Source organism: Boleophthalmus pectinirostris, unplaced genomic scaffold (genome assembly GCF_026225935.1).
Source record: "Boleophthalmus pectinirostris isolate CB_2022bp ecotype Guang Dong unplaced genomic scaffold, ASM2622593v1 HiC_scaffold_5, whole genome shotgun sequence".
Taxonomy (NCBI): domain Eukaryota; kingdom Metazoa; phylum Chordata; class Actinopteri; order Gobiiformes; family Gobiidae; genus Boleophthalmus; species Boleophthalmus pectinirostris.
Window position 1 is genome coordinate 26,973,908 of NW_026571404.1, and position 23,830 is coordinate 26,997,737.

Below are 23,830 nucleotides of genomic sequence, written 5' to 3' on the forward strand. Positions count from 1 at the left end.
CCCATTTGTGTCAGAGTTGTAGGAAAACCACTGAGGAGAGGATGACAAATGGCCAGGTTGAGTGAGGCCCCCATATCTGTTTACCACATTACAACTAGTACCGTACCAGTGAACTCTTACTGTAATACAAGTGACCTATTGTATATGACACAGTAATACCAACTGTATAAAAAGGATGTGAGCAATAGTCCCTATACATTAAAGTTTATACTGTACTTGAATTAATGCTTCAACCCCAACTTCTTTTTTGCTTTGTCTGCTTAATGTACTTTGAGTGTTTAGAAACCGTTGTATAAATGAAATGCATTCATATTATTATTTTTTATTGTCAGGATATCTTAACTCAAATTAGGCAGATTTTCCTGTTTGTTCTTTTTTCATTTACCCATGCATACCCATAGTCAGACAATTGCAACAATATCCGTTGAAATGAGCATAATCTTGAGGGTGACACAAGAAAACATGCTACTTTTAAATTTGTGTGTTTTATTTATTTAGGCCATTTAATATTTATCTTTTTCGAACACTTTTATTAAAATAAGAATGACTATGATGATGTACACACTTCTAACACTAGATGGCGCCAACATACCACTGCTGAATCACGTAGCGCCTAAACGTTATTATTGAACTACTCCTTCCTACAAGATTCAAAGACAGGATGTCGCCCGTGTTTGCATTTTAGTTCGAAATGACCGCTGCTACACCCCACTACTAATTCTACTACTTCTGCTACTACTACTACTGCTGCTGCTACTGCAATTATTCACTACTGCTGCTGCTCCAGACAACAGTGTAAACTAGCCCTGTCCTGCCCACTGCTGTCCCGTGGGACCCCATGTAAGAGACATGACAGTCGACCTCATCATTTGAACCATGACCACCAGAGCAGCCAATTACACCACCTTCTAACAGCCTGTCCACACTAATGTTATTTTATTGCAATTTAATTATGCTCAGGTTTCCACTGGAGCCAGATCCTGTTGAATAATTTACCCCGAGTCACAATGATTTGTCACCAGTAAAAGACAAAGTGCACCTTTCCCTGCACTCCCATTCATTTGAGCAGTTACAGTGTAATTCTAATCAGATAAATCTTTAAGCAATAAATGTATATCTATTTGTCCTGTTTATTGCAATGCCTAATTTTGACATAAAGATTTATCTAATCTAAAATATGGGGGTTACAAATGGTCAAACTTAATTTTGAATTAAAGACTCGTGATATATTTAGCTGTTCTCTAAAGGGCAGTGTATTAATTAGACTTGAAGAATAGAGTAGAGAGGTTGGCATTTAGACCCATCATCAGAGTGCATTGATGTATAAAGAAAATAGTTCACTCTGCATTGTATTGAGCATAGATATAAATAAACAGGCTCTACCTCCTAAGGAGACTGTGGCCTTTTTAACCTTCTATACTGGTGGCATCAACTGTCCTGTACGGTGTGGTCTGCTGGAGCAGCAGCATCACAGAGAGGGAGAAACTGAACAAGATCAACAAGAAGTCCAGCTCCATCCTGGGCTGTCCTCTGGGCTCTGTGTGGAAGGTGGGAGACGGGGGTATCTGCCTAAAGAAGAGATTCTTCAGGTCTGTCCATCCTGCTGCTGTGAGCCTGTGCTAGCTCTAACGTTATCCATATGTAATCACACGCAATACTGCAAATCACCACCATGCCACAAACTGCAGATACCTAACCTGATATTTATATGTTGTTCGTGTCCATATTTTCTGTACACAACTATAAATAGTTTTGCAAACTTATACATGTTTTACTCTACTACTAAGTGAGTGATTCTTATTTTATTCCTATTCATTTAGTATTTTTTCTATGAAAACTTAATTTCATTTGATTTGGTTATGATTGGTATTTGGTGAATACAAAGTCTTGTAGTTGATAAGAAAATAGTGTTTTGAGAGAGCAGATTTATCTTGTTTAACTGTGCGTATAGGTTCATGGACAACACCTGTCTTGAAGAAGGTTGCAGTGTTATCCACTTGCTCCGGCTCACAGCTGAAAAGGGCCTGAATGAAAAGGTTCCCTTGTCCTCTTAAGCGCTTGATTTACTGCCTGTTTGTAGTTTAACACCACACAAGACAATTCATTTGCTCCTTCTTTGGGAAGGAAATGGGAATTTAATTTAAGGCAGATTTTAAGCACTTTTTAAAAGGCCCCGGTGTCATTTGTTGGCTGCATTAGAGATTACCCTTCTAAAAAGCCTTTTTAATCCCACACAAGTGCGGCCATAGTAACAGCAGCGGGCTCTTGGAAGGAGAAAGGTGAAGGGGGGCTTGGAGGAGATTTATTCTTCTTCTCCTGACAGTGTTTCTTTTGGAGTCTGTTGCTCCACGTGGTGTGCTGTGAAAAAAGACACTGAGAGGTGGAGGCGGGATAAAGGAGGTATATATTAAGCTTTTCTTTCCTCTTGCCACTTAATTTCCTTGCAGGCGCACCTTGTGCCAATGTAATGAATGTAATTGCTGCCTTTGATGAAAATGCTATTATCTGGATCACACTTTACATGGGCAAACAAGACTGGCCCTCCCTCTGTCCCCTCCTCCCATTTAACTTAGCAATGAGACCCCCCAATTATGCAGGGAACAAGTGCCTTTTCATAAAGCCAGCGTGTTGCTCTTGATTGGTGAGGCTTGGAGACGGCTCCACGCGGACAAAGGATAGATTAGACGTGATATAGGCACCACCAAAAACCCCATTTCCTTGATTAATTTCCTGCGTGCGTTGTTCAAAGAGCCCACTCTTTCTCCCTGGACTGAATCCTATCTCTCCCTTAAAGACAAACTTTCATCATTTGATAGATGTGGAAACTCAATGGACAGACAGACATTTTATTGACCTATGTTTGACCACAGCCTGAGCAGGAGGAGCGTGGGGAGGACAGTGTTATTTGTCATTTTAAAAAGCTCCAAATCTTTGTTGTTGAAAAGTACACCTGTCTTCAGATGGGATGTGCTCATTCATCACAGCAGCGCGTGCTTAACACCTATTTGATATTACTGATATGATGGGGCTTTATGAGGCGATGCACAATAAACCGCTGTCACCTCAGGAAGTCAGTGGGCTCTCCTGACTGCCTTATTACCGCATTATAGTGCCACTCAAATCCCAACACACACTGCCTGACCCGTTCTCAAATTCTGCCCCATAATGCACTGCGCTGAAATACTGTGGCCAATCGCGCCCTCTGTCACATGTGACAAATTATACTATTACTCTTCAAAGATTGTCACCCTTGAAATGTATTCATAGCCATTTCTTCTTTATTGGTGAGTGATTATTCCTCTAAGCAAGCAGGTCTATGGTGATAAATTGGTAATCAATTCATTTGACTAGAGTACTTTAAGAATGGCTGCCAGGGATCTGCTGCATTGGCCATTCACCTGCGCATACATATATCTTCAGCTTAGTCCTCATACTATTGGCCTGTGATAGATGCCTACTGTCTGTCCACCTGACTCTTACAGCTTTTAACAGGTTGCCATCCGGACCGGGTCGCCACCGAGAACGAATTGGACAATATTTTTGACTGAAGTGGCATTTTAGCAGTATTTATTTGACGGCGTGCCTACCAAAACCACGGGTCACAAATAAAGAAGATGGTATAATAGCTTTTGACTGGCCCGGCTAGCTTCCCCTGACTTGAAATGAAGTGTCCAGTTGTGAGTTATCGTGGCCAAACGTCATTTGTACAGCCTGAAAAGTGGGGGCATTTTTCTAGCTTGTCGTTATCTGGCTATAGCTCATTGTCCTGAATGATGCCTCCAAACCTACAGTTGGACTAATACGAGGATTTCAGCGGTGCGCAGTAGAGGCTAGCAAATGGATTAGACTGTCTATAGCAGATAATATAGTGCGTCCACAGAGGTATCCTTAACACTAGTGGGATCCTGTCACACACTGAGGGGCGGCTGTGTGTCACTGAGCTGTGCAGTCCACATCACAGCGACTGGTGTGTCTTTTAACTGTCAGCAGGGGAATGTACAGTATATCTGGGTGGTTAAAATTATTTAACCTGATTACTCATAATAAATCATTCATATATTATCCACTTTTGCAGAGTTTCTTTACAAAAACTATCATTCTGATGACAGTATCCCTCAAAATGAATGGGCCCATATTATGCTACTTTCTGATCTATGCTATAATGTTATTTTGTCATCACAAACATACCTAGAGTTGTGTTTTGTTTCATTCTGACATGTTTAATATACAAACCCTGCAAATAGAAAACACTCAACTTGTGATGTCATGTGGTAATACAGGAAGTGCTCCATTATGTTTTTCAAACTCCATACATCTTCACTAGAATCATTTGGATAATTTTAGCTCTGGAATTACCAAGCTCTGCTGAACTAAAGGTAAAAACTTCAAGTCCAACGTCCACATCACAAGGTGGAACAGAGTAATTTAACCTTTGGAGATGTAGACAGACAATTGGGAATGACACAAATCACGACTCCAGGTATTGAGGAGGTAACAACATCCTAAAATGGCTAAAAGTTCACTAGTAATTTTGGTCAATAAAGGTAAATTTTCAGGCATTTTTAACTACTTTTGGAGACATAGGCTTTTTTTCTTTCATGTTTTAAAACTTAAAGATGCACTATATAGGTACCTCTTCTGTTGGAGTGTCCGCTACCTGCTTATCTCTTTGCTTTACCTACAATCTTCCACATGGAGTTAAACTTCCATGGCGATGCCTCTGGGCTGAGTTACAGGTGAGCAGTGTGTGTGTTTTCAAGTGTTTTTAATCATGCAAGAGTAATAAAATAGCAGTGGTGATGTAAGCACGATGATGTTAGTTAGCTTTGCAGTGAGTGGAATAAAGTAAGTGAATGAATTTTAAAAACATGGAGGAGCATTTCTGGATTACCAGTACATAATATCAAGAAGTGGTTTACCTATATGCCCTAACCCTATAAGATAGCTCAAACTCTGAAAAACACTCAAAATCTAATATTTTTGACAAGGAAAAAAGAATATGGAGATAACAGTGTGAATCTTAAGGGCTAATAATCTGTCATAATATAATAACTTGCAAATCTTGCTTTATTCATTCTCCAAACTCAACTGGCCCAGCAGCAGGACTCTCATGTCCCTGAGGCATTGTTAGCCAGACGACGATGATGGCCGCCTCCTCCACCCTAATGGGAGGCTTGACTGACCTTTGACCTTGTATCGATCCATGGAGCCATGTCCAGCTGGGCCTCCCAAAAGCCAGTCATCTGAAGAGGTGTTTAAAAGCTACTGGCACTGGCTTCCCATTTCTGCTGCTTGGCGCTCATTAATTACATCATTTACCTGTGACAGTGACAAACCTGCCCAGCCACGCCACGCTTTATTAGGGTCACTGTATGGAGCCCGGGCCAAGGCAGATCAAAAGTGTGTTTAGCTGTGTGTAATGGCCAGTGAAACAGCCTATCTCATACGGCACAGGCTTATGAGTATAGATGCACGCTCCCAATACCATTGTCCTGTTTATTCTGATTGATGTGATTTGCTTGGGGAGAGGAAAGTTACCGCAGTCCCTGTAAAACACCACACAGACAACAGTTTGTGACATGTTTTTGGACGGAATATAAAAACTGTACAGATTTAGGGCTGCCATCTTTTTACGAGCTTTCTGTGTTTATTGCCATTTGCTGACTCAGTTTGGTCTGAACTGGAGGTTTGTGGCCTCTTTTAGTTCATAACTTTTGTTACTTCACTTTTGCTGAAATTTCTTACAAAAATATATATGATTTATAATAATATAGTTGTATAATATTATAGTTATATAGCTATTTTTGGACACTCAAAAGACATTCATTCACTCTACACCTGGAAGTCATGAACTACTTCTGCTTCCCTGGAGAAGACTGGCAAAAACAACAACAACAATAACAGTACCATTTAGTTAGAGCTGGGATCAAAAACCAGCAGCCTTCAGGTTGGTGGGTGGAAGCTCTAATCCTGGCATGTTGAAATTATATGCCAGACCAATGCATTTTTGTTTTAAAGCACTGTACCTGATTTTTACTGTCTTAAAATGTGAACTAGTTCATTTTAAACAATTTGCAGTGCAGTTATTCCTCATGCTTCTCACCACAATGAGTTTATAACCACTTTTCAGAACTGTCATAAACCAGAGCGGAGTTTCGTTGTGTATAAACGCATATAGATGCGTACTGTACATAGCAGGCTTATTTTAACCTCAAACCGCTTGTACAATATACCTCTACTGGCCTGGTGCAAAACAAATTTCACTCATTTTTTTCTGTTTTATCTTTATACATGAGTGAATCAACCATTTGACCTAGGCCTACTAATGTTTCCTGTCTAATTTTGTAGTTGTGACTCCCTGGTGGTCTGAATAGCTACCATCAAGGATACAATCAGCTTAAAGTTAAGTAAGATGATGAAAAGGGAAGAATTTTACAATATTTGTATGGCTGGTTTGCATGGATCTTCATTTGTGCAGGTGTCTCTGAATGTATATGAACCTAGAAGCTTCTCTCTCTCTCTCTCTCTCTCTCTCTCTCTGTCTCTCTCTCTCTCTCTCTGTCTCTCTCTCTCTCTGTCTCTCTCTCTCTCTCTCTCTCTCTCTCTCTCTGTCTCTCTCTCTCTCTGTCTCTCTCTCTCTCTGTCTCTCTCTCTCTCTCTCTCTCTCTCTCTCTCTCTCTCTCTCTGTCTCTCCTCAATGTGGCCCTCAGCACAATAAAAGAGTATTGGTTTCCTCTTGCCATACCTTTCCCACTGCACTATGGTGTTTCAATCTTGACTCAATCGAGAAGGCCTGACCCTCCAGACATAAAGAATTGGCTTTAAGGCTTTGGAAATGGGGCTAAATCTGCTGCAGGTCACACTGGGGGAAAATAAGCAGCAAATGTAAGTAAGCATGAAATAGTTATTCATAAATAACCCAGACGACAGCAGGCTCTCTAATGGTGCCAAGAGGCTGTAAAAGAATATGTTGCCAATTCCTGACCTATTAAAGTGAAATAGAAAAGCCAAATACATAACGGAAAAGTTGGATATGCGGCGGCTTGGTGGAGGCGAGGCTGTATAGTGGAGGTGGAGTGATTGCGTGGTGTTACAGTCAAGGTCTCTGTGGTGCGTAAAACAAATGCACCCTTTTCACATCAGATCAATCGCTCAATAACTGAACGCTTTCGCATGTGCGCAGGTAGGCCGCCCTCATCCGTCCCTGTGATGGTGGTTTGATTTGCACTTATGTTTTTACAAATAATCAATGAGACGTTTGGACCGATGCAAAGGCCCTACAGCAGTGCACGTGGTCAATATGACGAGATGGGATTTAAGCAAGGGATGAACAAATTGATGGCAAACTGGCAAAAATAGGCTACTTTTGGTATGATTTAAATCAAATCAAATCAAGTAAAGCCTTTATTAGAAATTTAAATATTTACACCAATGCACTTAGTAAGAGTGTGTGTGTATATATATATATATATATATATATATATATATATATATGAATATTAATTATATTGTGAATGTTGTTTAGAAGATATGTAACATTTGAAAACTGAATAGGCTATATTGTTTAATAAAATGCTGCAAAAAAAGCTTCCAAAACTTCAAAATAAGTGATATTTCTGCACTTGTGTTGGTAATTTTAGAGCCATTTCACTTTAACCTGAACTTATACATTTAAAGACATGTTTAAATTCACATTTCTGTAGGGGTGAATGTTGTTATCGCGATGTTCAAAAAAATATTATTGTCAGTATCCCTCACTCCTATAGCTAGGAACACCTTATAATACTACATTTTATAATGATACAATCAGCTTCTTTTTGTCTTTAAGCCTTTCATAAGCAGCTTTTCCTATTCAAATGTGAAAATAAATGAATAAGGTGCGGCATATGGCCAACTGCCCATACTTCTCTGCAGTATGAGTGAGAGAGAGGCCAGGGTGAGGGAGGGGTCTGATTTGGAGTCCCCTTGAGTCACAATCGGTTATTTATTGCTATTAAATGGTTAATTTTCCAGCTTGCCCTGAGGACAGTGGCCTGTTTTAAGATGTGAGTGAGATAGACTTGTCAGGGCCAAATGCACTGAATCCAAGATGTATTAAGAGACCATTTTAGCAGATCCATTAGGGGCCGCATGGGTCCCAGGGTTACTTTTGATTAACAGATGGAACCAAGGGAGCAGTTTTTATTTACATTTTGGTCTCACATTACAGTCAAATGAGCTGGCATAATCATACAAACCTCCTGATAATCGCAAATATAACGCTTTATAACCTTAAGATTAGACCATATATTCAGTTATAGTATGTTATTATACTCAAATTAGATTAAAGATGCTGATTTACTTCCAAGCTTTTTAATATCCTTGTTTATTATATTATATTTTAAGGACTATATGCAATTGTATTACACTTGCAACAGCAACAATAAAACAAATCGTGTGATCAAGTACTGAGTCTATGAAAAAAAAAGTTGAAAATTTGCACATGATCAAAAACTGCCCTCAAGATTTTATTTTTTAGATACAATTTTAATATTGTAATGACTAAATCACTAAACCCTGTTATGGTACAATAGACATATTATAGAAATATGCCTGTATGTTTAAATGTAAATTCTTCAGATCCACCCAACTTCACTAATATTACTTGTGGAAGGTTGCAACAAAAATAATGAATTTATTTATTGTAAATTTTGTTTTCACAACTTAATTTAAATGATAAATACTTTAAATACGTGGTGATTGAGTTCCCCTTTATCTATGTAACGGCAGTAGACCCACACCTTAGTCAGTGTCATTAAAAGCATACCTGTGTCCCTCTCTGAGATACCCTGTGCAAGTTAAAGGGGCGCTCCAGTCTGTGCTCAGGTTTCCTCTTATTACACAGGCCTGACAGCTGCTTGAAGAGGCCGCACTAATCAGCCCATGGTAATAGCACTCTTTACCACACTGAGACACAAGAGAGGGAGGAAAGAGAGCAAACAAACACCAATTACTGTCTGTCAGCGACAGGATGAGGAGGGGAGGGAGTACACGTGTTTGGGTGCTCACTGTGATGCTAATGCTAACACACAAACAACAGGGTCAGATGGTTGTGTCCACATTACACAAGCTCAGCAAGATGATCAGGACTCAGGAGAGAGCACACTTCAATGGAGGTTAACTATCTTTGGGTGTAATTTCAGGCATTATGGAGGTAGGGGGCCAACTGAAGGTTCATTCATACAGATTACACATATACCCATAGAAATTGTAACAATGGCACTCATACATTTAATTTTGCTTTAACATTTGTGACATAAGAATATCACTGATTTAAGACAGGTGACACAACACTCCATATTTTGTTAAGGGAACTAATTCAAAATTGTTAAGATTGTTAAAGATCCAGGATAACTTATTTGGTGCTGTGGAGGTGTTATTACTTTGCTTGAAATGTTCCAAAAGAAAAAAAAAAGAATACACGCTGCAATTGGGGATATTTTGATGCTCAGAAATACCTTGAAAAACATGCATTCTTGTGAGTGAACTCATCTCTCCACAGATCTGACCAGTAAATTGGCCAAGTGGCATCACAGGCTTGTCGTCAAGGAGATAGATCTATTTATGTCATATGGTACACTCTAAGCTATCTCCATGGGGAAATATTACAAATAGTGTGATATTTCTGTGAAGAGTTATTTATTCATGTTTATAGAGTGTACAAATGAATGTGTGTATTGTATGTTTAGACTGGAATAAAATAGTTCCAAAACTATATGTTTAGTAGGGCCCAGTAGAATTACAAAATCTCCCTACACTAAAAAGACCACTAACACTACACTGATAGCTGTGTCCAAATGAAAAGAAGCTCCTTCACCAGTTAAACCAGACACAGGCATGTGTGCTTCAAAGTGGATTGGCTTGTACTGCTTTAACTGCCACCTTTTAGTTTTAAATGTCACAGCAATATTTGCACATTTTGAGCCTAAAATTCTCTAAATTTAAATAATTCAGATTCAACAGTGCCCCACATTGTAGAAGATGTCTACAATATTTCCTGCTTAAGCTAAGAAAGATAACCCTGAAACAAAAAGGCTATTAAAGTGTCATTAGCTTTGATAGGCTTGTAATGGGTGCTTATTCATTACCCAGTTAATTGATCCATCAGTAATCAATACTGGCTAATTTCTAACTGAGAATCTCAATCCATCTCCACAAAACTCTGATTCGAGCTTCTGCATGACCAAATCTATAATCCTGTATTTTGTAGCTCTTGATTTTGCAGGTGTAAGTCTAGGATGACACTTTCTCGTCTCTCACGGGACCACTACCTTGATACTATAGTTGCTCCTACATTATGCAGTAGCAAAGAGAGATCAGCTGTCCCCATGGATGTAGACAAGATAACATGGTGACACATGGTTTGCATTACACCAGGGCTCAGGGTCAAGGCTGCTCACTGGAAGCCAAGCTCTTTAACCTTCCATGTGTTTTCTGAAGCAGCTCTTAGACAACAATATTAGGAAGTGAGTGATCCCATAGGACACAGAGTACAAGAGGAGACAGTTCTGTGCAAGTGGTGGTTAGCAGGCGGTTGAGACCCTCACCCACCCCTAATCAGTTATGCCAGGCAACAACCATTTTGTATTGGTGCTAGCAAATGTTCATTTTTGACTTTAGGTCGATTTTAGAATCAAGTTAAAGGAACTACATGTAGCCTGCACTCTTACCATTTCAAAAATGTACATATGATTCCTTTAAAAGTCCTATATTACACAGTATTTATTCTTGTAAGCTATAAGTCATGTTAGAATTTTGATACCGTATCAACATACCTGGAGTTGTGTTTTGTTTCATTCACACACGCTAGGTTAATCCTGGTTTAATAGTTTGTACATCTCCAAATCTCAAAATGCTCTGTTCCACCTTATAATGTCGTGTAGTGGTAGCTAGTTAGGTAGTCAAGTTAACCTTTACCTTTAGTTCAAGAGAGATTGGCAATAGCAGGGCTGAACTCATCCAAATGGTTCTAGTGAAGGTGAAGGTGTTTTCTGTTTAAGAGAAAAACGCAACCCAAATATGCAGTGTTTGTGTATTAAACATGTGTAAATGAAACAAAACACAACTCCAGGTATGTTTGTGGAGAGGAAACAACATTATTACATAGATCAGAAAATAATGTATTATGGGCCCTTCAAGGTTAGATTTAGAAATAGATTGTGGTTAAGGTTGCTGCTTTGGAACAGGTTTAGGAACTGAGTCTTGGAAGAACTGCATTAGGAAAAAAATGATGATGATAACAGTGCGAACCATGATGGTAATGATAGTAATGGGCTGTTAAGTGAGAATGGAGGTGATAATGGTCACACTTAGAAAAAGCTCAACTCCAAACTCAATGTTGTACTTCACTAATACAGAAATTAGAAAATCACACTTCTACGTGTTTGTTAGGCCACATACAAAGCATTGCAGGGAAGGGCACAGTAACTTGAGTGCTTATCTAGAGATACTTAAAGTGCCCAAATTATGTGTTTTTCTCCTTTATGTTTCACACGTGTTTAACACACAAACACTGCAAATGTATGCTTGGTTCTTCTCTCACACAAATAACACGTTGTGATCTCATATGGTAATACAAGAAGTACTCCACTGTGTTTTTAAACTCCACACACCTTCACTTGAAAGATATGGATCATTTGCCAGTCTCTACTGAGTAAAAGGTAAAAGTGTTCAAGTTAACTTGAACACTACCACTACATGACATCACATGTTGGAACAGAGCAGTTTGAGCTTTGGAGATGTAGACAGACTAACAGTAAAGGATTACTCGAACATGTGTGAATGAAACAAAACACAACTCCAAGTATGTTTTTAGGAGGTTACAACATTATAACATGGCTAAAAGATCACAATAGTCAATTTTGTGTAATATAGGACCTTTAATCAATATTGTCGGTCACAGTACAGTATATGCACACTCATTAGGTGGTTGACACAGTATGTCATAGCCAAAAAATTTAAAATGTATCATCAAGTCCTATTAAGTCCTATAGGAAATTTTGTAAAGATTTAAATCCAAATCCAACACTATACTAAACGCACAGCCCTAATAACAAGATTAAACAAGACTAAGGAGATATGAAACAAACAGCATCCTTCTCTTAAACTACATCCTCTGCTCCAATGGCTGTGCCCAGCCACATTTAGATATTGTTAAGTGGCTTTGAATAGCTTCCTTGATTTCACAGTTCCAAATGACCCGCGATAATCAGGTCATTAAAATGGGCTCATTCTCCACATCTGACACACTTCCACTGCCTGCTCCATTTGAATAACAAATCACAGCTGGAGTGCCTTTCTGCAATGGTAACGAATGGAAAAATTGGCTCTGTCTTTACACCCAGGTTAACCTACTATAGTGGAGTGTGTGGATGGAAGATATTAGGTAAGGTAGGGGTCCTGTCAAAAGTGTCAGTGCTTGTGTCAGAGTAACCGGTTTTCTTAATACATCCCTTAGGAGCGGATAAGTCTATTAATCTGTTAAATTGGGAAGCCATTAGCTGCCCTGGTTTATATGTTTCAAGCTGTTAACTAGAGGCTGATTGATTGTTGTTCCTTTGATGGGATATGCTGATCTAATCTCACTGTGTGCACGTTTGCCATAAATTACATACAATTCATTTCCCCCATTTAGTGCGAGTGAGTGTGGGGGGGTCACACCTCCAGGCATGCCTACGCTCTGCAGGCAAAAGAGCAAGAAACCTATTTTATGGCCCCATTTAGGCAGCAAGCTTTGAGCAATCCCCAATCCCCCTCTCTCTCCCTCTCTTTCACCCCTCCCTCCTCACCCTCTCCACCTCTCCGAAAAAATCGAAGCATAATCAAGGTGTATGTTTAGAAAATTTATTGTTATAATTTTGCCCCATAATCTCCTCCATTTTCCAGCGGGCGCCATAACATAGATCATCATCTAAAGGGAGAGAATGGATAGCAGTTTAAAATTTATCGGTCTTTGATTCTCAATTATACGTGTTTATGACTTCATCTGTCTTCTGCGACTTCAACCTTTTCCATTACGCTGGAATATTATTTGTACGGAATCCATTAAATTCACAAGGCAGTGGGAGCCTGTAATGGCGGTGCTGCTGTGGTGGCGATTTGCGGTGGAAAAAGTTTTTTGAAAGGGTTGGCTTTAGGAAAAATGCGCCTGTTATGACACTAGAAATTGCTTTATTGATGGTGTGCTCTGGCGCCCGTGTATTCGGCCATTTGTTACCCGGCCCATATCTATATCTCAGCACTGACACTGATGAGAACTTTTCTGTTGGCCTCTTCAGATTACCCAGTTGTAATGACACATTTCAGGGCACCACTTTGGACTTACACACAGACGGGGTATTGAAGCGGGCCCTGGCTAAGCTGCTCTTAATAAAGAAAGAGGGATACATCTCTCACACGGCTGTCTCTGCCCTCAGACTTTCATCTTTTCCACCAAAAAGAGCTCAGGACTTGATAGAATGTGCACAGATCTGCTCATGCACCCAAACGATGAGACAATATGTCTGATACTGAAAAGGCAACGTAGCAGATATTCTAAAGGCTGTTAATGACTCATATTCACATAAAAGGAGACAGACACTTTCAGTGTATTTATAAATGCATACAATAGTGTAATGGAAGAAAAACAGGCTGTTGGTTCTGGAGGCCATATGTGCTTATACATTTGTGGTTACAATGTCAAAACTGTCCAGATGTTTGAAACATCATACTAAGGAAAAGGGGTTCATGTCAAGTATTCTACAGTCATATATGCATACAAACAAGGCAAAAAAAATCAAATTCCAACAGATCTAATTTTAGTGTATGCATATTATAGACATGTACGAGCCCTGTTCTTACTTTAAAATGTTAACTTTAGCTTTTGTCCAAGAATATCGTTTTACACATGTCTAAGTGTTAGAGTAAGAATTGGTACCAAAGTAATTGCTAAAAATATTTTAATTACCAGGTGATTCATTTAAAGAGTTAATTCACAGTATTTCATAAATGATCACTACACTGATATACTATCCAGCAGCAGTTTCCTGTTTACACAGGAAGTAAGTGTATTCCCTGTAGTTAAGTGGAGGCTAAAGTGCTTCAACCTGTGTGACATTGAGCTCATTGGCCAGGCTCGAGCTAGGTGCAGAGTAAAAGCTAATCAGGCTGTAACTCAAACTGGGCTGGCCACTCACCGATCAATAGCTGCACAATCCCAATTAAAGCGTGCTGGGTCAGTGCACGGACACCAATGCCTTTACAAGTTTAAATACAATACTTAAATCTAGGCAATCTCCGTGTGGCCTTGGCTGGGTAATGGCTCGTCCCAAACTGAAGTGTCCAGTTTAAAGTGGACAGAGGACACACAGTGGACAGCCTCAATGATGGACGGGGCTGTTTGTAGTGATGCAGTTGGACACTTAGATCTCTTAAAGGCCTGAGTAAATGCTCAGCTTGATCAGAGTGTCCAATCCAGCACTACACGCTCAGACTCACAAAAGATCATTAAAGTGCTGATCTAGACTCAGTTAATGCTGGGTAAAAAAAGGACACACATTTCCACATGTTTCACCATTTAAGAAACCCTTGGAGCTTACTGATGTTTTTTTTAATTATTATTTTGTGGCTATTAATTAAACAATCACAGTACACATGTAAAGATGTGAAGTGCAATATATTGTACCCAAAGAGTAATATGTTAACCCATAAATACAATTGTTAAGTATTGGGGTAAAATTTGTAAAGTTAATTCAATAACAAACCATAGCTTTTGCCATATTTTGTAGAAGTTACTAGCAGCTCCTGGCTACCTATTTCTCTCATTCCTCTTTTAGTTATCGCCCTTTGAGCCTTTTGCCATTGTATCCACGTCCTTTATCACAATTCTGAGCCACCGAAAGGAATTCTCACAAGATATCAAAACAAAAATCTATATTTAATATGGGAGCAATTACGCAGCAAAGTTGGCTGCACGGGGCCATTGTCACCAGACCTGGTGTTTTTCATCAGGCCAGTCATTAGAAGATGATGGATGTAAACCTATAAAGTATCTAAACTGGAGCTTTTAACAAACCACGAGCAACACTATCATTTCTCTAATAGAACCTGCTGACCGTGTCATTCCCTGCTGCCATTTGTCATTTTTCCTGGTGAAATAATCAATATCTAGGCGCTTTGAAATAAATAATATAAAAGTCATCGTAACCTACCCGAGGAGCAACAAAAATAGACTTATGGAACATTGCGAGGGTCTGTATGGCCTCTGGGCACTGGCCACTATGCTTGTGATCAATGCAGAATAGAAGCAAGATTTTAAAGGGATGGTGTTCAAAGGCTCAGAGTTTGGATTTATGTTCACAGACACAGTAAAATTTCATTATAAAACACATTTAGTAACACATATTATAAGAAAATGCATTCATGACAAATCTAGAGAACTGTTAACACAAACAGAAGTAAGCCATTAGGTACACTGTAAATGCCATTTAAGTGCTCAAGTGATGGAAGAAAGCCTTTTCAAATTTGTATTTATGTATTGAATTATTGGTTTAAAACTTTTAATTGAATAAATGCAAGGTAGAATAATGACATACTGTGGAACATTCCAGGCAAAATATAACTCTCCATTGAGGCTAATAGATGGCGGAACCCAAGGTAAAACGACTCTAGCCTTCTAACAGTAGATTTTATATATTTTGGGAGCAGCAACTTTCTTACAGTTGCCAGTAAGTCCAGTCTGCCTCTTATTTATTGAGTAGGACATGTTTGAACTTGGAGGAGACACACAAACATGTAAGCACAACAGAATGCAGTCAAGGGTTAATTTCCAGTAACTTTTTAATACTTTCACTGAGAGGTCTGCATAAAATTACTACTTTTGACAAAGGGTGCCTTTATTATTGTTGGTTGCATTTAAGCAGGTTGTAGTTGAGAAGGAAAGCCTGATGTGTGCTTGTTGAGTGTGGTGATGATGACCATGTGAGACGTAATGACACTGGGTAACAGGATATCTGTGCTCAGCTCATCTTTACTTACTCTGAACCACACCAATGAACTGTGCTTGTTAGGAAATATAAAACTTCACTTTAACATTCTAAACTAAAAAGTGATCTTTAAAATGTTTTCAAAAATTAAATCATGTTTAAATGAATTACACTATCATGCTATATTAACGTGAAAATCATAGGCTTCCAAAACGGACTACTAACAATAATAGTCAATGTATAAATCCATATGTAGTTCCTCTTTACCACCCAAAGAGGACGCTGTCTCCCCGCTGTTCCTATCTACAGGCTTCCACTCTAGTTAAACAAGTCAATTAAAATCTGTGAGTGACGAAACACAAACAAATTCTGCGTAAATTACACGAGTACAATTTGAGACTGGATTTCCCTCACTGATTAGAACAAATGTACGTTTACGCATGACCCCGAGACATTCTCATTGCTCTAAAAACAATTAATCTGAAATTTGAATTGAAAATCTCATTGCCCGCCCAGACCTTTTCCGAGTACAGCAAGAAGAGTTAATAAAAATATATAAATTCATGTATCAATACAGTAAACACAAGTCTGTAAGGCAAATGACAAAACACGCACCGTCCCTTTCAACCACGAAACAGCGCTTCACTTTTACAAACGATTAATAATACATTTTTGTAGCCTTCAAACATTTGTCATTATAATGCGACATAATGTACATTTTAAGGAAACTTTAGCCATGCAATGCAGAAAAATAATTTTCTGATTTAAACTATAGTCTTAACTTTTTTTTCTCTCTCTAAAAGGCCTGGTTCTGAAGCCTGTGACTTATCTCGAGCCACAAACTTCTTAAACTTGTACATTTGTCCTATTGTCACTTCATCGTTATGGTACTCGTTCATCCTTGGCGCTTATCCCAAAGCTTCCTTTCAGCGCTAAAAGCCCTGTGTTCATTTGCTGCCTAATTGGACTGTGAGACCAATAACAGGCGAGCGCCCAGGGGCTGCAGCCACAGAGTGCGCAGAGAACAGGGGGACGGCCTTCTCTCCCTCCCTCCTTCTCTCTCTCTCCTCACAGTCTCTCCCAATCCCATTTGCCATTGTACATGCCCAATCGCCTATACTTTCCGCATTTAACTTGGATGACATTTTTATTTCATCATTAGCATCAGACGCCAGAGTGACTGACACAGTGGACAGACTTTGGTCCTTCTTTGATGAGCCGGGGATGAGCTCTCTGCTGATTTTGACGCGTTTTGGCGTAAATACTGTTTTCAACGCTTTCTGAGCCAAACAGGACGCGAGTTTTACGAGCGGCAAGTCTCCTCTCCACTGAAAGCAAAGCACACAGTGGCACTCGGGATACAGGCTGTGTGTAAGTGACTTTTTATTATTTGATTTCGCATCCATTTCCTTTTCAAGAACAGCCGAAGCAATGCCTGAGACGACGCAAGAGACTTCAGCCAAGGACTCGCCTTTCTTTATAAAGAACCTGCTCAACTGTGACAGCAAACCGTCCAAACCTAAGCCGGTGTTGGCTGCCACGAAAACGGCTTTGGAGGGTGGTTTTACCCTGTCACAGGTCGGAGACTTCAGCTTCCCACGCTTCGAGTTGCCCGCTCAGAGGTTCAGTCTCCCGGCGCACTACCTGGAGCGCACCTCGGCATGGTGGTACCCCTACACCTTGGGCACCGCAGCGCACCTGCATCGAACTGAAGGTAGGCCTAAATAATGTGCAAATTGTGCATGTTATTAAATTAATGTATGTCCATGAAAATGTTATTCCTCATTTAAAGAAAAGATTTTAATTTGAAATAAAATAAAACATGTCTAAAATATGAAACATTTTCACTTTCACCCGAGAGTGACTGTTTTAATCTTTCTCAGATGTTTTCATTTTCTTTCTTCCCCATGCCAAAACAATTTACTTTTACTACTGTAATAATCAGCTTTTAGTTATAGCCTACAGCTTGTAACTTGAAGTCAAACCAAAAGGACTCTGTTTAGGCTCTGACACGTTCAGTAACAGATCAATAAACTAACATTATGTATAAAAACCCCACATCAGATTTAGGAGATGATGCGTGTTTGATGTGTCTTGTGGCACTGCTGGTGACGCGCAGATTTTTATGTTCTTTGGACTTATGGGATTTGGAAGTGGATTTATAACGCAAATAGATTATTACTTTACAAAGGTGAATCAACAGGAGCAGCAAGTAAGCAGAGACTCGAGTCTTTACGATGTGTTCTCTGTTTTAGTGAGTGACAAACCCGTGGCCAGAGACTCGTCTCCGACCTCAGGCACAGACCGGGACTCTCCGGACCTCCTACTCAAAACCGAACCGGACTCCAAAGACGACGACGATGAGGACGAGCACAACAACAGTAAGAGCGGAGACGAGATCATCCTGGAGGAAAGCGACGCGGAGGAGGCCCGCAAGGACGACACGGAGGACTGGAAGAAGCGCGACGACGACAAGAAGCCGTGCCGCAAAAAGAAGACTCGCACCGTGTTCTCCCGCAGCCAGGTGTTCCAGCTCGAGTCCACGTTTGACATGAAGCGGTACCTGAGCAGCTCGGAGCGGGCAGGTCTGGCGGCGTCCCTCCACCTCACCGAGACGCAGGTCAAAATCTGGTTTCAGAACCGGAGGAACAAGTGGAAGAGGCAGCTGGCGGCAGAGCTGGAGGCCGCGAACCTAAGCCACGCTGCGGCGCAGAGGATTGTCCGGGTGCCCATTCTTTACCACGAGAACTCTGCCACAGAAAGCACGAACGCCTCGGCCAGCGTGCCCGCCAGTCAGCCTCTGCTCACGTTCCCACACCCGGGCGTGTACTACTCACATCCCATAGTGACATCCGTGCCGCTGCTCAGACCCGTGTGAAGAAGAAGACAAAAAACAAAAAAACAAAAAAAAAACAAACAAACAAAAAAAAAAGACTATATTTTTATACTGACAAAATAAAAGAAAAAATGCAGGATGCAGGCAACTAATGTTCACTTGCCAGACTGATTGGACTTGACAACTAAACGTGTCATCGCCCATTATTATTATTATTATTATTATTATTATTATTATTATTATTATTATTATTATTATTATTATTATTATTATTATTATTATTATTATTAGACCACCTCAGACCTCAGGAGTCCACTGCCTACACTGCCTGATGACATGGGGCCCACTCATGTGTTTACACTCTCTACTGACCACTTTGATTTTTCAAAAGTCCATTTTAGTGCGTGCAATACACTGTAAACTCAAACTAAAATCATCACGCGTGAGATAATGACGTTGAAGCATTTTTGTGTCATTTTATTTTCGGAGACAATCAAGACTGAAGTGTAAAATATCCGTAGCTTTATGTTTAAGTCGTGAACTCTTTCAAAGCACAAGCGAGCGATCCAATGACTCTTCTTTGTGTGTTTTTTGTTTTGTTTTGTTTTGTTTGAGCAGAAAGCGGCTGGACCACAGCGGTGTACAAATGTAAATGTATATATTTAATGAGAGGCTGCACCTGCCGCTTCTCCTTTGTACAGTTAAGACACGTTTTGATATTGTATTGCCGAACCATGTTGTGAAATAAACGGAGAATATTCCTTAATTTTAATGCTCATATTGTAATTATAATATTTTGCATATTTTGATGTTTGTGAAAAACCTAAGCACTTGCACCTCTGCGCTCTGGCAGGTGGGTTTAATTATAGTTAGTGATGGCTGCGCTCTCGGACAGTGTCATTTTGCATAAACATGGACGCACTCAATTAGGTTCGTAATTGGCACCATCTTGCAAAGATGCAAAATGCAAAATAAATAAATAAAATAAAATAGGGCTAATGTATTCACAAGAGGGCACGCGTGGTATGGCAAGCAATATGAAATTTCTCATTAGCATGTTGATACACTGTCTTAATTAAGGTACATTTTTAGATTTTTTATTGTTTACTGTGAAATGCACTTTAAAAACAGAAATGAATTTGGGTAATTTGATTTAGTTGAGCAACATACTCCTGTAGCCTCGTGCCATAACTCTATAAAGTACAGTTCTTTGATAATTTAGCCTATGTGACAAACAGCACAAGCACAAACAGACAAACAAATTAGGATATTTAAAGAAGCATAATTAAGGCGGCCTCAGTGCGCACCCTGCGTGCGTTTTTTTTTTAGTGCAGACACCAGTCGAATAATTGACCATTGAGCTACGAAGTGTAGCATACCACAAATTTGCAAAATAACAAGAGAATGAAAAAGTTACATCTTATATTTACCAAGAGGCAAAATGATGTACCTGTATTGAAATAAAATTGTATTGAGACAATAGACTTATACACAATTATTTAGCTTTCCAGTAACAATAAGTATCTTTGTAACCTACTATAGCCTACTATACAAATCAATAAATGTTAAAGCCTAAGAACCCAATGCGTAAAACAAGCCTTTCACAAAAAGGAAAGACCGCGGCTAAGAAATTACGCAGTGGCCTTTTACATGACAGGCTATTGTGAATTTCTTTCTTTTATACACAGCCAATGTATTGACCAATACAATTATTGGGTATAAGTCGGTTACATATTTCACATTATGACCTCTTCTAGAGACAAAGGGTTCATTCAAATATCATTGGATCACCCAATTATTGACGTGCACCTAGCGCGCACGCTCATAACGGCCCCATTATTGCAAATGAATAGATTGGTATGACATTATTCCTCTGGCACATATCGATCTCAAAAAGTCTACGCCATATTGCGTCAAGTAAGAGCAATGTTCACGGGTCAGTTTGGCACGGCACATGACCTTGATTTGCGCGCATAAATTGTAAAAATTACCACTCAATAATTTCCATTTGTGCGACATCTTTATGTAAAAGAGAAAGAGAGCGGGGCCAAAATCAGATAAAATACATTTGCAGGAATGGGGACAAGCGGACGTGACCATGGAGCGTGCGCATCCGCGACTACCTTCTATTAAAATGGAGAGCTGAATGGGTAATTTTAAGCCCCCTATCAGAGGTTTTAGCAGCAGTTTGGAAACACACAAGTGGCACGACCACCTTGCGTAATGCACGCCTCTTGTGCAGCCGCTGGCATGTGTGATGGACAATTATAGGAGATGTTACTCTGAAGTCAAAGTCTGCCATGCACAAATTGAAGCATTTATACAAAGCTTTAGAGTAGAGAGCACGGAGTTTTAAGCGCTTACACGAGAGAGGTTATGATATTACACTTATGGAAAGCTGCAGCTGCGTATAGGATGCACAAGTTTTGTATCATGAACCCTAACATTTCTTTATGTAACACCCTGGAGAATCTCACAGGCTAAAACACAATGGAATACGTGTGTGAGATAACTTTGACTATGTGTGTCAAGAACCTTTAGTGAATAGTTGATAAGATAAAATAAGTGACTTAATCAATTCAGATATTTATTTTGAAATGGGAAATGAAGAACATGTCCACAAACCAATATATGCTTATATTTATAATCTTATAATGTTTTATAACGTGTTATAAACGCATACTGAAGACAAAATAATACACAATTCATGTCTCATCCTATGATTAAAACTACATCTAACTACATCTAACCATCTATTCACTTAAGAATATAAGGTTAGTTTATACATTTTATTACTAAATGAAAAATCCAAATGAAGGCAACAGTTCATGAAAAGCCGGACAAAGAATGGCGTACTTTTCCTTATTTGACTACAAGGCCTCCTGATGTGCCTACAATCAGCAATGGCAACTTCTGTACTCGAACGATTACGTAGCTTCAACACCAGTTTGTAGATCTCTGAAAGGCGGAAATCTTGTTTTAAAAAGCCACACCATTTGCTTTTCTGATTGAACGCAAGCATCAGATTTTCATCAAAGTTCTATTAAGTGAAACATAGGTTGCGGGGCACCGTCTGATTGGAACAGTTTAAATTTTAATTGTGTTTTTAATTTGACATATAGTTGCTGTGAAGAATGACAGTGAAACGCCAAGGGGCGGTCGATTTTCTTAATTTCTCCCTGAGGAATTGATGAGTCTATCAGGGCAGTAGATTGGAAAGCCATTAAAACTCAATGGTTAGGTTGTTAATTGGAACTTGATGGATAGGAGCCTTTGGATAGGCTGTACTGATCCCATCTTCCTGACTTTGTGTTTTCCAATAAATTACCCAGTTCATTTCCACACCCAGATTACATAAATTGTACACCTTCAGGGCTCGCGCTTTGCTCGCGTTAACAACTCTCTCCTTTACACGCACGCGCACACACAGGAGAATGCGCGCGCGCAAAAACGCCCCCTGAAAAAAGCAGGCCCCGCTTCCTTGAATGAAAATCGAAACATAATCAACGTTTATACTTAGAAAATTTATTGATATCATTTTCTCTGGTAATTTCCTTATTCTAGATTTGGACACGCCATATATCATAATACACACATATAAAAAGGCTTTTTGTTTAATATTTATCGAAGCTTGATTCTCAGATAAAGCTCCTCATAACTTCATCTGTCTTTCTTCGGGCTGCTTTTTTTCCCCCCAAGATCTTGTTCTGTTATTGCGGTAGGGCGCGCGTACGACACATTTCACTTTGACGGAAGCGGCGCTTTGGTTCTTTAAACATCATAAAGCCAGAGTGAGACCCAGACATGAACATTACCATACCAATACACTGTCACCCTGACCAAATAAACAGCACGTCTTTTACGCACAGCGTTACTTGTTAGGTCCCTAACGAAAGTCAAAGTGATGGAGTCAGATACAAAGGTCTTTGTGATAAAATAAACCCATTTAACTGTCATCGTGGATTTCACGCCTTATGTGCAAATGCAATAAATCCCGTATCGTGGCCCCATATATTAACCCTCTTTCACCAAAGGCCTCCCCTGCGTTTTGGTAAGACCGTTTAGCAGCTGCCATCTTTACGCGCGTGCCCAGATGCTTCAGTAGCGAGGATAAGAAACACATCATCACAAACCTACAGTGTCCTGTCAGTGTTACGCGCTGACAAGTGATTATAGTGTGTGTAATGCGGGCCCTTAACAAAAGCAGCTGTCCCACCACGGAACAAGAGTACAGAGTTGGGGAGGGGGGCCTCTTGTCTCTTCTTTTACGCACAGCACGCTCCCGCACGCGCACTCGGCCCCCTCCAATCAATTAGTCAATCAATTAGCTGGCCTCCACTCCTCTCCACGCGCGCGGTCATCAGGAGGCAGATTAGCTGCACTAATGATCAAATTAATTCTTAATCGCAGATAATGGACGGAGAATGAGTTTATTATTTTCATGAAATTGAACAAGGTCGCGGTATCAGTTCTCAAACCTGTGACACTTAACAAGAACAGTGAGCACACACAGGGTCATGATCAGGCGACTAGACTCACACTCATCTCATTTACATCAGTTATGTGAAAATCAGCCGTTCGTTGTGGCGTATAACAATTAAATATAGACTGTATGGACAAAGAGGGAAAGTGACATGTATAAATAAACGCAGTAGAAAAATAATGCAGTATGTAGGTTACAACCTATTATTTTGTGGGATTAGATTTTAACAAAGCAAATAAAAATATAATAAACGAAGAAAGTAAAAATAATTAGTATTCATTTATTTATTTATTTATTTTAGCAGTTTAAAACGAACGGTAATATGGCCCACACAGCGCACATGAGTCTCTCCCTCTCTTGGCCCGTCACGGACTTGACAGCAGTTTGAAAGTTCCGGGCTGGAGCACGGGGCCGCCATTGGCCCAGGAGGGGCTTACCTACATGCAAATGAAGCCACGCAGCCCATTGCTGGTGAACAGAGCGAGAGGAGGAGGACCGGGATTACACTCA

General features: G+C 39.8%; 1 protein-coding gene across 1 annotated transcript; it reads left to right on the forward strand.

Annotated features, from left to right (window-relative positions):
* Window positions 1-17,176: 17,176 nt before the first annotated feature.
* On the forward strand, window positions 17,177-19,564 carry hmx3a (H6 family homeobox 3a). The gene is made up of 2 exons (XM_020921524.2): window positions 17,177-17,715; window positions 18,257-19,564. The coding sequence occupies exons 1-2, from the start codon at window positions 17,433-17,435 to the stop codon at window positions 18,877-18,879; spliced, it is 906 nt and encodes a 301-aa protein (XP_020777183.1). The 5' UTR covers window positions 17,177-17,432; the 3' UTR covers window positions 18,880-19,564.
* Window positions 19,565-23,830: the final 4,266 nt, after the last annotated feature.